The 16,466-nt window shown below is 37.6% G+C and overlaps 1 protein-coding gene across 1 annotated transcript in view; it reads left to right on the top strand.

The window, feature by feature from the left end:
* The window catches only part of LOC146662418 (cadherin-7-like), a 117,810-nt gene that overhangs the window by 30,830 nt on the left and 70,514 nt on the right, over positions 1 to 16,466 (top strand). The window contains exon 3 of the mRNA XM_085419041.1: positions 14,495 to 14,789. Within this exon, the coding sequence (XP_085275167.1) occupies positions 14,495 to 14,789 (295 nt within the window). The remainder of the gene's footprint in view (positions 1 to 14,494; positions 14,790 to 16,466) is intronic.

Genomic DNA, 16,466 nt, shown 5'->3' with positions numbered 1-16,466 from the left:
ATAGGCCATACAGGCCAGGATGCCCTGAAGACACAGTTTATCAGCTAGAGGCTTACATGACTAAGTAATAGTCTATGCTTCTGGAAACTGTGTGATTTATGGCTAATAATAAGTTAGTTAATGTCCTCCTGATCCACATCTCCAATATTTTGATTGTTCATTGTCCTTGTCGGTCATCGTCATCCGCGTATTGGGGGTGACTAGCCTCTGAGAAGAGATTATTGATGTTACTGTCATCAGGCGGTCACCTCGGAGTGCTCAGAGCGATGAGTACTCTTCACTGAATTGGTTTTTAATCAAAAAAATCGTGTGTTAAAAACCACTGAAGCCTGTTTGCTGTGAAGAGCCTGAGTGCATGTAAAAAACACAAAAAGCAAAATGAGCAAACAAACATAAGCAATTATGTTTCTCCAAATGTAAAAAAAATGAATGCCATGAAAATTCTGTCGAAATAAAAAAAAACAAGGGGGAAGTAAATGAATAGAAATGAATTCACAGCTATTTCTATTTTGATTGTGTTTCTTCATTTTATCTGAATACTGTACCTTATCAAATAATGGGACATTATTACACTTCATCTTTCACAGCCGTGTGTTATGTCAGCCCAGCTGGATATTCATTGGCTGCACATCAAATATGCACATATACTATAGGAGGCATGACTGAATATTAGCACAACAATGGCGAAGATAAATAAGAGGATGAAACTTTTATGAAGGGTATTAAACCACCCTTATTTACCTTCTGTCACATTCCAATCAAGTTTCAAGTTTCCATGACTTGTAGACTAGCAAAGGTCACCAATATTGATTGCATAACAACATCACTTTGGCCTTTATGAAAACACAAACACGTGTGTTAATTTATCATGCTATTCTTTGTTTGTTCATCATATTACTTTACGTAGTGAGCGGGTAAAAATGGTTGTTCATAAATACCAAACAAATTAAGAATAAAACCATATGTTTATTTACTGTTCTTCTTTCTTGCAAGCTACTATACATATTCCTTGGATACAGGCGTGTATAAGTGTTTGATGAACATTTATTTAGAGATATCCATGATAACTAATTCCAGTGACATGTACCGTACACGTAATGCAAACAACTTTGTCAGTTTGTTACTTGTTGATCTTTAGGCTTTGGCTCCTTTGCCGGAGTCTGCATACGCTCGGCTGTGTCATCAGTCTGGGTTCTTGGCTAACTTTGCGTTGGCATGCTCGCAAAATAAAATCAGCTGATAGTCGCAGTGTGTGCAGATGAAAACCTTTCTAACACAATGCATAATACTTATAATTATAAGGTGCAGTTAGAGAATGTAGATGCTAATAATCCAGGTACCCTAGGCTGTTTTTATAGGAAGTGTAATCCAGATTGATGAATGTGTCTAGGAAGAGTTAAGAAAGAGACATACATGTATACATATGCTGCAATCATCATAGTTGAGTTCTTTGGAGGGAAACTCAATAATCCTGAACATGATCACTGGTTTCATGATTCGTCCTCTGGGGATCATGGAAGTCTAAAACTTTTATGACACTCCATTGAGAAGTTTTTGAAAAACTTTCTGGACTCAAAGGTGGTTGAATGATGGCTGACTGACAGCCAAAACTGCCATGCACAAGCCGAGCTTCTATAGGGTTTGGGCTGTAAATATATTAGATGGAAGAATTATCGTCACGCAGAGGAGGAACCTTGATTATCATCTTGTGGAGTGCGGTCCCCCTTCCCAGGCAATCTCCACTCGACAATTTAATTAATGTGACTCTGCTGACTCCATGCGACCTCATATGTGCGATCTGAACTACCCCAAAACCAACTGTGATGATTTAAATGTCTGCAAACCTTCTGGCATTAGAACACATTATGTTGAAGACAAGCTTCCAGATTTATGAAATGGATTACAAAACCCACATTATTATGGCAGCTTTAATGTTATCTGTATACAAGGGGCAGATCTGTTGTTTCTGCTTTCGGAAAATACAGCTTTAATTTGTTTTAGCAAATTCCTAGGGCCTTTTTCACATGACAGCCAATGGAGAGCGGCTGCAAGACAGATGGAAAGCAGCCACTTTGGAAGGGCCTGGCATCTTTGTTGGCGGAGGGGAACACTTTCTAAAGTTGCAGAACATTTTAACTTTTTTAGAGTAGACAGACTGTTTTTGTTAGTTAAATAATCACAAAGAATATGTGTAGGAGGTTTCACCTTACACAGCTGACACATTATAGCTGAAAGTAAGGCGGTAGAGTTAAGCTAGAGTGCTCGAGTCTTTGTTTGAACGCTGCACCCCTTTTGTCTACACTTTCTTTTTTTAACAAAATTTTACCATGGATAAAAGAAAAAAAAATCTTCAGAGGAACACATGTAGGTTTAGCCAATTCACGGTAACACACTGCCTAGCATTACTTTGGTTATGCATGATATATTATGGCTTTATCACAATGCCTAGCAAATGAACAAGCTAAAATGACCCATTCGTAGCATTTATTATGTGCTTGCAACATCTTATAAAATTATGGTGTGAAATTAAGTTCATAATTGATTTCCACAAAACTTGAATTATGTATGATATAGTCTGACTTACCTAGCGACCACTTGCCAACAAGTTAAAATGATCCATTTGTAGGGTTTACGCACCCACAACACCTCAAAAAAGCACCATATCGTTTCAATTTCACAACGAAAATATCTCACTTATGTCCGCAAAACTTAAATTATGTGTGATATAGTATTATATACTATCACCACATTGCCTAACAACTACTTAACAACAGACTAAAACCATAATACTGTAGATTCGAATATAAATAGTAGGTAAAAAAGCAAAAAATACACTTCAGCTATCTTGACAGTGAAGAGAAGAATAAATTTGAACTATAACACACTTGAAATTTGTCTGTGTTATAAAAAGTCTACTTACATATCATAGATTTATATAAAATGTATTTAATTTTTTAGGATAGACTGGTGTTCCCTGCTTTGCATTTTAGTTCACATCTTATATGATCATAGAAGCTTGATATTTCTATAATTGCCACGTACCGTCTTTGATTGAACTTTTTTCTCCCTTTTTTAACTTGAAAGTCAAATTCTAATGAAAGGCGTACAGTAACTGCTTCAATTAATTATGATATTCTTGCACTTCTAAAAGGAACTAAGTTGACTATGCAAATGTAACTGAGTGTTATTAAGCTTTACATTTTAAGCAGGCAGTCATAATGTCAAAATAGTACATGTCAGTTTGTGATAAATTAATAAAAAATATTCATGATTAATGACCCAGGGCTATAGTCAATATGAATTTTAAATGAACACAGTGTTGGAGTGAAGTCAGAGGGCTTTTCCTTCTACTGTAGATGGACAGAGTTGGAGCAGAAAAACCATGAGTCTGGGACCATAGCTTCAGAACAGTGTGTCAAGTGATATTTATAGCCCGCCGTAGCTCATACTTTGCTGTATATCCTGCATGTGTCCTTTGCTGTAAAAATGAGGTCTTTTGTCACTTTAACCGGTATGCATGTGTTATTTTTTTCATTATGTGAGTGGATGCCTGCAGCAGTGTCACCTAAACTTTCTTTTATCTGAAACCACTTTTCCGAGCAGTCATTAAAATTCTGAGCTGGACTTGAGGGCTACACACAAACAGACTGATCCAATATTTCACCGCCAGTAATACATAAAGCTGTATAAACAATATGCATGCATAAAAACCTTGCAAATGCCTGTTCCCCATTCGTAAGAAATTATGGCAAGGATGTGCATACCCCATGCTTACTTCAGATCATGTTAGTTAAGTAAAAAAGAAAAATAAGAAGTGACACAATTTTGCATAAACCAAAACAGAGTGTGCATTGCTTATTGTCATTATATGCTTCCTGTTTACACAATCAGACCTATGCAACACTTGACTATTGACTTTATAACTTTATAGTACAACTATTTATTCATATATAGTTTTTGGCAATTGCTGGTGATATAAAAAGCCTGTTCTTCAGCCTGATTTAATAGGCTCTGAACTAGTCTCTCATTTCTTTTTTTTCATTATGTTTTTTTTGTTGTTGTTTGTGATTCCAAAACAGAATCTAACATACTTGTCTTTAAATACTTCATTGTTTCTTTCTTCACAAGTTGGATGTTGTCTTCATAATCAAGTCTAATTACTTCTTTTAAAATAGATTTTATATACAAACAATGAAATAAAGAATGGTTTACAGCCAGTAAATGTAGTGTTTTTTCTATGTACAAAAAGAATATGTATGCACAGTTTGCCAGTGTTATTAGAAACAGTCTCTACATAAAAGTTTAGACATGGTTCTCATAAACAAAATGAGCTGTCGTGGTTATTTTCAACGCTACGTTTGCACACAGCCAGTTTATTGGCCTCTCTTTTTTCTTTTTTTTGCCTCAGATAACCTCAGACGAGATGAATAATAAAGTCCAGCATGCCACGGTGATTCCTTATATCGACACCACCTGATATGGAAATACACTTTTCTTCTCACCTTTTCTCCTTTTCATTTAATCCATCAATAGGCTGTCAGTTATAGGCTGTACTCACTTGCACATGAAAAAAAAGGGAAGGGAAAAAAAAATGCTGCAACGATAGCATCTAAGAAGCCTTTTTGTGACAAAAGAGCTTTGATTCCCTCCCCCATAATACTTTGAAAAGGATGCCTATTCCTGTCTTCCATTTATGTGCACCACTGTGATGAGGGCAGCTGAATGCCACACACACATACACATACGTAAAATAAAAAATAAAATAAAGTGAAAGCTTGCCCTGATTGCTGGCTTGATTACTTTCATTGATGTGGATGACAAATCGGCATGGTGGCAAGACTGGCAAAGCAGAAAAGGCAGCAGGGCACCAGACTGAAAGGCCCTGGAAGCACTCCTGCATGTCTTTAATTAACATGTGCGTGTCAAGGGATCGTCCAAAAATGGCCTCATTGTGCTCAAGTAAATTAAGAAAATCTCTATCCCTGCATCTCTTTCTGTGAAAGGAGTCTAGTTTTTCATTCCTGTGCCGCTGCGTGTAAATGTATCTGTCTGCTTATTTATGTTTCGCATTTTCTTTTGAAGGGACTAGAGATTTGTTACATTCACATTAGCACTGACACAGCTGCTTAGTACTTCTGTTCAACAATCAAAATTTAATTTGTACATTTTCTAATGCACAGCTTGCAGTGTTGATGTCTGTAGTAAACTGAGTGCACTCCAGTGAAGCTGCGTTTCACTATAGCGAGCGAGCCCACTTGGATTTTGCAAAGGCGCTTAATTTGGGATATCAAATTTACAAAGCAATAATTACATTGTCTAGTAACCTTTTAGCTGCATGGATAATCTCATGAGAGGTGAGGATATGCTAAGTTAAAGACACCTTCAAGCAAAAGGATTGTTCAAAACTAAATAGCAGATAAGCTGAGTTTTGACTTTTGATAATTCAAATAGGCACGAGTCTAAACCAAAACCAAAATAAATCTTTTGTCTTGTCATTCAGTGAATTAATGTTTTGTGTACATTAATAAAATTATCAAAAAAATATCCGTTCTTGCTATATCAATATGATGCCATTTACTACTTTTTGATAAAGCAGGTGCTTTTTTTTCTTTTTTTGATAACTTCCCCTTACACGACACAGACGGCTCCATTGTTTCCTGTCAGAACTGATTGTTTCATTTCGTCAAATGCAATGCTTCTTGTGCACCGCAGGCAACGAGTGCATTGTGCCTCAGGGTTGTATTAGGCACAGACTAATGTATGATTAAACGTAACAAAACCCGCCACTCATGTTAGTTTTTGATTTACTGCTTATTTATTCACAGAAACACGAATGACTGATCTAATAGGAATCCAGATAAGAAGCTGGATTTGAAACAAACAGAAAAAACAATGTGTGTATACGTTTTCTTTTTGCATTAGCGATCTTGACTGTAGCTGTTAAGGTCTATTTTTCAGAAAATCCCAATTCAATTTCCCCACACCGAAACAGAGCCATTATCTCTTTTGTGTCATGACTCAGCCAGCAGGTGCAGATATGAGCCACCGCTGTCTGATGGAAACAGAACGTATAAATGGCAGTCAGAATTCTGAAAATCATTTTTCTGACTTTGACTGAAAGCCGATTCTCTTATGAGAACAATCGCCACATCTGAGAGAAAGCAGCGAATCCTGCCGTATCCCTGAAAACTGCTTCTCAGCTTTTTTATATTTATCCTCTAAAAGAGCTGTCTGCACTTGCTTTGTACCTGCTGTCAAGCCATCACATGCATCTGTTTGTACAGACTGAAGTCTATTAAACAGCATTCTTGTACCATTTTGAATCAGCTTATTTGAAAATAGAATGAATGAAAAAAAGAGAAATTCTCCTAATTTATAAAAACGTGTATTGGTTTTTTTCACGGAAAATAAACTGACACTTCAGTTACTTCAGCTTATATTTCAACTGCTGCCACTGCCAACATACACACTTCAGCTTTTCCCCTCAACTGACAGTGCAACTGCTTTTATCTCTTACACAGCTGGCAACTCAACCATCTTAAAAGTGTGTTCAGACAGAAAGTGAAGGAAATGTTTTTGCCTTTTGCCCTTCTTATAAATTGTATCTGATTGTGACGCCACTATGTATTTACTACAAACAACCAATAGACCACCTTTGTGCTAGCTGTGTTGTAACTAGCGAGACCCGAGTGTACAAAAGAGAAAGAAATTCAAGCTTACTTCTCCCGTGAATCCAAAACTGATCCAACTACGAAAGCTGCATGGCATTCGGTCTGAGTACGCAGGTATATTTCAACAAATGCTCTCATTACCTCAGCATAAAATGACAGCTTTTCTAATATTCTTCCTGAAAAGAATTCAGACTTTATTTTAGAGTTGAGTCACTACAGAATAGGATTAGAGTCATGACTTTTAACATTTTTCTCAGAATTTGAAAAAAAGAATTCTGAGATTTAAAAAAGTCAACATTTTGATTTTAATCTCAGCATTTGGAGGGTTTTTTTTTCTCAGAATCATAAAAAGTGTGAATTTTGATAAAAAGTCAAGGATTTATCTTGAGTGGTGAGTCATACAGAACACATGTTACTGTCAGATTTTGTCTTAGGTTTATAGTCATCGATTTTATTCTGCTGATTTATGAACAATTTTCTAATAATGAAAAGAGACAAATTTAAAAAAAGCTACATTTCTTTGCACAACTAACACTCACACAAATATGGTCTATGCACATGATAAGATGTGACATTTATTATATTCTTTCCAAGAGCCTGGCTTGGCAAAATCAAATAAAACACTCAAAAACTTGAAAACAGCACTAAAAGAATAAACCAAACTAATCAGAAATTATCTTAATAACGGAAATGTGTTAAACTTACACTAATGTGAAGACACCATTTATTATACTTAAGCACAATAAGGAAACAACTTCAGGGGCGCAGATCCCATGCATCTGTACGCCACTGTGTGATAGCTAACAGTCTCTCCATGGCGATCGCTAATTCCCCACCTCGCAATTTGAAATGAAAGAAGGGAGGCTGCACTACTGAGCCTCTCTCAAAGCACAGCACCATGGCTACTCACCAGAACATGGCCGAGTGAATAGATGAAAAGCCAAGCATGTCGAGAGCTGATGTCAGTGACAGCTACACTGAAGCCTCTGTCTACATTTTTAGCTTTTTTCCCTGCCAGAAAGGCCCTTTGTCCTGTCTGTGTACTTATTTTATTTGAGTTTCACGTATGCTTTCATTAATGACTCTGAGCTCCTGTTAGTTTCACATATAGCATGTGTTTAGTGTCCAGACATAATGCTAATTTAATGGCAATTCCTGTTTGTAATTATGCTATTGTGTAGAATATGATTTGTAGTGGGTTAAGGCTTCCTGTGCACCATCAGTTTCTCAACAGGAAACAATGCCAGAGTGCACCGTTTTCAGTGTTTCATATTTTTCTTACTTTTGAGATACTGTACTACCTTGCTAGAAGACAACCTGTTGAGCCCTGATCTTCAAGCAGCTCTGTGAAATATCTTGAGGGCGATGCCTGATTAAGGGCTCTTGAGCAACAGCTGAGGCTGTTTAAGTGTACAGGATTGAGTATTGCTCACAGGCTGCCTGTAGGTATTGATGTTTATATCCATTTTAGGTTGTTCAGTCCACTGAATAGAAGAAACACCTTCTGAAAAAACATCCAAAGCCTGAAACATGCATCTTTTTATTTGTATTTTCTTTTATGAGACTTTATATTTGTATTCTTTTTGTATCGCACACAGATAAGCAAAACAGGGGAAGGGGGGGGGACAAAAGGATTAAACATTATTCAAGCACTACATGCATTTTTTTTTGTTTGACTCAATGGTGAAAATGAAAATTCAAATGCTAGAATAATTTGAAAATGTTGTGCAGTAGTTTTAGTAAAAGGACAAGCGTGAATCAGTGGGTTGTTATGGGTTCTTTCATGCTTTTTACCCTTCTCCCTTGCTACAAGGTAAACAAGCAAACACAAAGCTAACAGGCTGGTCCCTGGAGAACTGCCTGCATACAAAGTGATGATAAGTGTCAGCAATGATTTCAGAAGGGTTCGTGTTCAGATCCCACCCCTCCTTCACAATCCCTGGGAGCGCCTTTGAGCTACACTGCCGTGCAGCACCGTGCCGCATGCTGTGTTACACTCACCTCGGGGGAAGCGAAGAAAAGAATAACAGGAGTTTACATTTTAGCAAATATGGTGCTGAGGGAAAGGAACAAGAGTTGAAACTTCAAAAAGCACCTGAAAATTAGCAGCAAAATGGATTCGATTAATGATAGAGAAAAATTATTTGACTTGGCTGTACTTTTAAAAACCTTCACCAAAGTAATACATCTTTTATGTAGTCTGCAATTTTGGACTGAGTGTGTGGAGCCAAACGCTGGACTCTTCTGTCTTCTTCTTTTGCAAACAGAGCTGGAAATGTTGCAAACCAAACAGTGCACTGAAAAGACCACATACTGCGCTTGACCCCCGACCCTGCTTGCATACTTTGTGGCCTGTCTGCTTTGTCCTTCTTGTCCATGGCATTTACCGGAAACAAACTGCTACGGATGGCTTCCTCGAGATTAAATGTTGACTCTCCCCAAGACTGATAATTTACCTTAGGTTTGTTCCTGACAGCAGGAGATGGTGAATAAACACAGTAGGCTCCATAAGAGGGGTGACATATGCATGCTTAGGCCTGAGGACGCAGCCACTGCAATCATCATGGCCTCAGTGCTGAATCCATCAGCAGGCTGATGGATTCCATTAATAAAAGACCTTTGGTGTTATATCCTCTCTTAAGCTTATACTCCGTCAGCACCACCGAAATAATATTGACCTAATCATTCTCTACCCTTGAGTGCTGAAATACCATTGTTATTTATACCGTAATGAGATGTTGACATTTACAGATAAATTGAAAGACGAGTTTCATTATTGTCTACTCAACTACGCTTATCTCTCTCTCTCTCTCTCTCTATATATATATATATATACATATATATATATACATATATATATGTATATATATATATATATATATATATATATATATATATATATATATATATATTAAAGTGCTGAAAAACATTTTTCTCTGTTGCTGCAAGGGAAAGTACAGTAACTGTACTTTTTCTGGTCTTGAGCTCTGGGTCAGGTGCGGTAAGGATATTAAAAGTTTTGTAGCATCAAAGAAGTTCTGGCGAACCATCAGACGGCTCTAGAAGGTAGAGGCCAGGGCTTTGCCCTGACTTTTTTCATCATTGATAGTTAGCTGCTGATCTCAGCTGGGGATCATACAAGGGAAGAATTCCTCAACCTACATGTCACGTTATCTAAGAGGAAGATATGCCGGGAAACTATTTTTGAAGCTTACTCATTTCTCTGGTGGAGTTTATGAAACTAGTAAAGAAGCACCGCAGGGGAATTTTGCTAAGCATGGAGAAAATTTCCTCAGGGATGCAAAGTGCTCTAGCTGTTTTCTGGCTGTCATTGGGAATGTGCATTTTCAGTATCACTTTAAGGTCAGGCTCCTGGAGGAAACAGACCAGTCTGACAAGGATGCTGACAAGGAGATTTCACGTGATGTATCTCAGATTGAGGAGGAGCAGAAGTTGATCAGGTCATTTCTACCAAAAGTCACTGCAAGGAGTTTCTCTTTGGAGTTTGCACAGCCACTTTGTGAGAGATTTATATTGGTGTTCACTACATTTTTGGAGGTATTGCTGAATCTGCAACAAGCAGCTGTAAAGCTATTTAAATAAAGATTTAGTTCAATTTTATCTTTAAAACGAGGACAAAAGCTATGTCTTACGTCCAATTGGACAACAAGGTCTTAAAGGATACCAGTGTTCTGACATGAACAGCAAACCTGCTATAGGTCTCTAGGAATTGATTAACACTGAAATAGAAATAGACGATGTTGAATAGTCCTTTTCTTGCACATATAAACAGTATTTTAAATTTACTTTGATAGAGTTTTACCTGACATGAGATGTTTATGTCCAGGTTTCATTAACAGCAAATGGTGTACTTTTCAGTACCTGAAGATAAAACTGAAGCAAAAGAGACCTGCAAGTAAGCAACAGCTGAAGTTGGCTGCAGTAAAGACCTGGCAGGAGGAAACCAGCATTTAGTGATGTTGACAGCCTGCAAATGATTTCATCCAAATATCAAAAACAATCCTTGTATTTGAAATTATGTTAGTTCCTTCATATTATTTTGAGCCTCTAATGGAGGACAGCATAAAGAATGATGTGAAAATTGCTGTGGACTCTTAATAAAATACTTTTTTTTTCACCCCCTTAAATTAAACACTCAAGTCTGCACTTCAATCACATCTTGGTTGCTTGATTTAAAAGCACTCTGCCAGTGTACAGAAACAAAATTTCACTGTCCATATACTTTTAGACCTAACTGTAGAAGGAGAAGGTCAGCACAGTAAAACGTGATGATGTGGTATATTGCCAAGAAGTCAAGTGAACAGCTGTTCTATCTCATGTCACAATTTTGAGCATGACTTTTGATATTCTGTCATTTCAATACGGCTTTGGCTCTGGCTGTAAGAATCCGAAGTTTACTTCTTCCAAGAAAACCAACTCTACAGTATCAAGAAACACACTTTTCTGATATATCCTGTAGCTCTGAAAGTAAATCTGATGTTATAGAAATACCATCAAGGTTGTCTGATCATATGCTACAAATTAGGGTATGGAGTTTAAATGAAGTGAGCATTTCAAAGGGCAGAGACATTAATGAAAGATACAGGACAGCTACATTAAGAGCTCTTGTGTTTTCAAAGCTTGAGTCCTTCGATTTTATATAAGTGCAGTACTCGCTGACTAAAGCAGCAGTTTATCTTGCAATCATTGCCATTGTGTACCTAATACTTTTCAGAAGCTGTTTGTCTCCAGTCTTTTGCAGAGAAAGGAAGCTGGACCAAAAACACAGACAGACAAAACCCAGACGTAGCTGATATTATTGTTCTCAAGATTTAGGTTGAGACTTGAAGTGCGTTCATTACTGCCACAACTTTTTCGTATACACTTTTAAACACTGAATATCAAGAATCAGATGTTCTGTCATGTCAAAGATGATGAAGTAAAGGCAGAAATATCCACTGTCCTAAATACTTATAGCAAAAAAGGTCAGTCTGCCCGTTACTAAACTCCAACTAACTAATGCCTTCCCCTAAAACACACATCAGTGCTGTGTGGATGTGGAGTGGATGTCCATCACGCAGCTCTAACTTCAAACGGGATTTTTCAGGACTGGTTACTTGTCCTGATAATTTGAATTTCTTTCTCCAGAAGTGTTTAAGGAATATTTTGTTGGAGTTGTACTTTGAGAAAGGGTCTTTAAGTCATCTTTAAAGTCTCGACTTGCTCTTCGGAGATTAAAACGCTGTCATAAGCAGAATGTTGCCGCGGTAACTACAAAGGTACCTTGATAAAACATGTAGTTTGTCTATCTTCTCTGTAAAGGTGTACAGTATTCTGTCTATGCAACGTCACAACAAGTCCTATTAATACCCATTCTAGCTACTCCACCAATCAAACTTTCTTTTAGCCCACATGCTGTGAGGTGAACAACGGTTTGATTTAAAAGTATCGTCCTCAATGTTTGGTGCACGACTAGATTTAAAGACGGATGGTTTGTATGATCATTAAACAGGACGGATCTGACAGCACGACTCTTGGTACATGACCTCAGCTCTTGCTATTTATCCTCAGAAGACATAATCCTGTCAAATCCTTTTTGCTAGTGGATAAACTTAAAGCCACACTTTGTATGCTTTAAATGGCAACAAGAGGAACCTGCAAACGTGATCTAAGGTTGAACATCCAGATGTCTCGTCACCAATTCCAGTTAGAACAGTCACGTCTATAAAATCATCTGTCTTTGTTTTATGTCAAAAAGGAAAAAAGATATAAAGAAGTGCATAATGGAAACCCTGAGTCCTAATTTCACTCCATATAACTTTAACACGCTGTTGTTTTTGCACTGGAATTCTGGCATCTCTTCACCTGACATACAGAAAAAGGGATTCGATTGGAGCGTCACAATTCCCCGTGCAGTTTCGTGAACCACGTTTAGAGAGCTTTGTATATGTCTTTGGCAAAAAAAAATGAGATGATTAATGTTTCCAGTGGAGCCATTCATCTCAGCCCTAATGACAGATTTTTGGTCAGAAAATGTGTGAAAAACACGAATCCATTTGGTGCATCATTGTTGTTTTATTGATTCAACACACATTAAATGAACACATTTTGTAACCACTGTAGTACATTTTTGATGTCAGATGAGCTTGTTATTGCTGGGGTTTTAATGGAAAATTGCTAGTTTTGTTTGTAATGACCATTACATTAGTTAGGAAGTCACACTGTCATTACAGTAAAAGGCAGCGTTTCATTTCATTCCATTATTTGCAGCAGAATGCAAATCATGGTGGGATTTGGTACCATAATTCATGCATAAATGGTGCATGTTTTGATCTTTTGATCTGATTTGAATGTTTATCCAATAAACATGATGTGTTTGCTTGCGCTGTTTGTACATATTTGTAGCAACATGACAGTGAATATTTGTACGGATTAAATACTGAATGTTTTAAAGACATTTTATAGCTGCATTTGTTGTTTGCAAAGTCTAATAGAGGAGCATATTATGTGATTTCCGCTTTTTAATTTTCTTTGAACATAATTAAGAATCCCAGACATGTCTAAAAATGTACACGGTATATATTTATTTCCCTTCTCTACATATTATAAAGTGCGTCTCTGAATGAGCGCTCTGTGATGTCAAAAGGGACAAGAACCAGTCTTCACTTGTGGCTTAGAGACTCAGCCTTTTAAATACCAAACGACCAGCAGCAGCCTGCCTCTCTTACTCTAACTTTAGCGATGTCTCGGCCACAAGCAAAGCAAGCTATATGTTCTGTTGTTGGCTACAAGGACAAAAACAAGAGTTTCCATACACTTGCAGCATCCGAGGAACTGAAAACCCAGTAGATTTGTTTTAGGATTTAAAGGCAGCGTATCAAATCTACAGGAAAATCATTAGTATTTGTATGTTGTGTGGCTAAAGTTATCATTAGCTTTGACAGTAAGCCCAGATTTATGTGATAATAAAAGCAGTGACCAGAGGCAAACAGACGAATGTTTAGACTGATTTAAAACCATTAAAGAACTGGGAGTGATTTACTGTGCTTTCATGTCGCTGTTTGAACCTCAGTGCAACCTAAGCTCTGTTTGGTTCTCTCCTATTATCTGTGTTCACTGCACAGCTGTATTTAAATAAATAAATAAAAAACGAAATTAAAAAACTGCTATCTACATTTCCACTTTTTCTGTTCCTGGTGCCAAACAATGTAATGAGTATGAAATTGTGATTGACATGCTGCACATTAACTACATGTTAACCACCAATTAACTTTCAAGCCACTTTTCAAGCTGTCAGTCTGCACTGGAACAATGATGATTTTAAAGCCATGATGTAATCTGACAAAATCTCTTCGCACAAAGGGTTAAAGGCGGTGGCTGTGTTGTGATTCTGGCTATTTTTACTCTTTAAAGGATCAAACGAGGAGAACATTAGAAGCAATACTGTATCACTGTCTGTGTTAGCTGCCCTTTGATCAAATGTGTCTCCTGCTGCTATTAACTGCTATTTACTGGAGGTGGTTTGCATTTGAAACTATGGAAAGGGGAATGGGACATTTATAAAAGGGCACAAGAACAAGGGAGTTTTAGAAAAGCTTAAAAGAAGAATGTTTCTTTTTTAGGGAAATAAAATACTCGCATTATCTTGCTAAAAATGGAGAATGAAGCATCATCCTCACTTGTTTAATAATTATTTAATGCAAGATTTTGTGTATCCTTTAAACCAGAAGCGCTCACATCATTCTTCAGTCCAGCATCACCACTCAAACGTTTACAGTCTGGTGTGGCTGCATTTAAACTCCGGTTCTTTTTCCTTTCGACAGCTACACTCAGATGTGGACAAAGGAGATGGCAAGGTGAAGTACGTGCTCTCTGGTGAGGGTGCCACCTCCATCTTCACCATTGATGAGAACACGGGAGACATCCATGCCACAAAGCGGCTTGATCGAGAGGCTCAGGCTTACTACACCCTTCAAGCTCAAGCTGTAGACCGACTCACCAATTTGCCTGTGGAACCCAGATCTGAATTTGTGGTCAAAGTCCAGGACATCAATGACAATGAGCCCAAGTTTCCTGATGGACCATACCTGGCAGGAGTACCGGAGATGTCACCCTTAGGTAAGTTACTCTAGTTCTTTTACACATAATCGATTGAAGGTTAATAACCAAAGTGTTAAAAGTGATATAACATTGTAAGTAAGAATTGTAAAGTAAGTTAAAAGTGGTCACCTATTAATGCAGTACACAGTGCTTTTCTTTGTGAACAGTGTGATAGTCTCGGTTCTCCATGAAGACCCACAAGAGCTAATTATCTGTACACCTGTGTGGAGTCTATGAAAAATTCACATCATGTGGAAAAGAAAAACCTGTATATTGGATGAACTATTATTCGTCCCTGCACTGGCATAACCAAACAAGTCATTTCCCCCCCTCTCCGCGCACTCTTCAAGTCTCTCTCTCTTACTCTTGCTTTCTCTTTGACTTGTCCTTGCTCCAACATCTGCCTTTGATAATTTTCCACCTCACTGAATTCGTCTTCATCTCTCCCAGTGTTTAGGTCGTGAGGGGTGGGTGGAGGGGGGGATTTGGAACGTGTGCAATATTAATTTGAGTCCAGCATGTTCAGTTTGTAAGACTGACTACATACTAATCATACTGAATATAATTTAACCAGTATGAAGCCCTTCTTGTTCATGGGCTCCACATCAAATGAGATCCAGGTTAAATTACCTTGATTTGGTAATACCTTGGCCACAGCGCACTGGTCTGTTGGCTTCTTTCTCCTTTTCTGCTGTGATCCTGACGAATAAGGTCATGCATGCCTCGCTGTTCATTTTTTAAAGCTTCAAAAAGCAGGATGATGCACGAAGACTAAGAAACTAAAACCATTTCTCTTAGGCCACTCAGTAAAGCTTGCCTTTATTTTTATATATTCCATAGGTATCATGTAGCGCTAATACCAGCAGGTTTTAGCATAAACAAAATTTTAACTTGATGATTGCACAAGAGAAAAAGTCAACTCATCACAAACGGTTATATGTAGAACCTGACAGTCATGATATCATGTTAATTAATCAGTGAAAACATTTTGATTAAAACCAAAAATGAAAAGACTCATCAATCCATCAGCATAAATCTTCTGGGAACCAAGGATCTCTGTACTAATCTGTGTCGCACATTAAGACAATTTTTGCTGATTTGTGACGCATCAGAGAGTAACCACTGCTGATATCACCGATCCTTCTGGGATTTAGGAATGTCCTGATCAGGTTTTATTGAAATACAACTAATAACTAGTGATGCTAGAAGCACAAGATTTTAAAAGCTAGAAAAAGGCTGCACATACTATCAAGCCCCCTCCCCACTCCCGATCCATTACCTTTTTCTTCTTGAGTGCTGACTTTTTTCCAGTCCTGTACATTTACAAGTCGAATAGTAATTGAGAATTGACTCCCTTGAATCCCATGGGAATACCCCAGAATTCCTGTAACCTCCACAGGATATCTGAAAAAAAGTGTGCTTCTACAGAACAGCTGACCAACTACAGTAGTCTGCAGATTAACAGACCAGCATTGGTATATCTAAAGCAAGCACAGGTAAAAACATTATACTGCACAATAATACCTCTCCTAAGGACTCAATTGATATTCTATTGATCACATTAGCATTTATTGCAACAGGTATTCCTTTTATCTGTTTAAAAAACACTCCTTGAGGGTGCTATCATATCAGCCCCTGTCTGTAAGCTGTGTGGTCAAGATTTCCTTCAAGGTTTCAGACAGGTCCTGCTCAGGT

This window comes from Rhamphochromis longiceps, linkage group LG9 (assembly GCF_057381845.1).
Source record: "Rhamphochromis longiceps isolate RC_006_pf linkage group LG9, R_longiceps_female_GT1.1, whole genome shotgun sequence".
Lineage (NCBI taxonomy): Eukaryota > Metazoa > Chordata > Actinopteri > Cichliformes > Cichlidae > Rhamphochromis > Rhamphochromis longiceps.
Note: the sequence above shows the minus strand (reverse complement) of the source record. Positions and strands in the feature narration are given on the sequence as shown.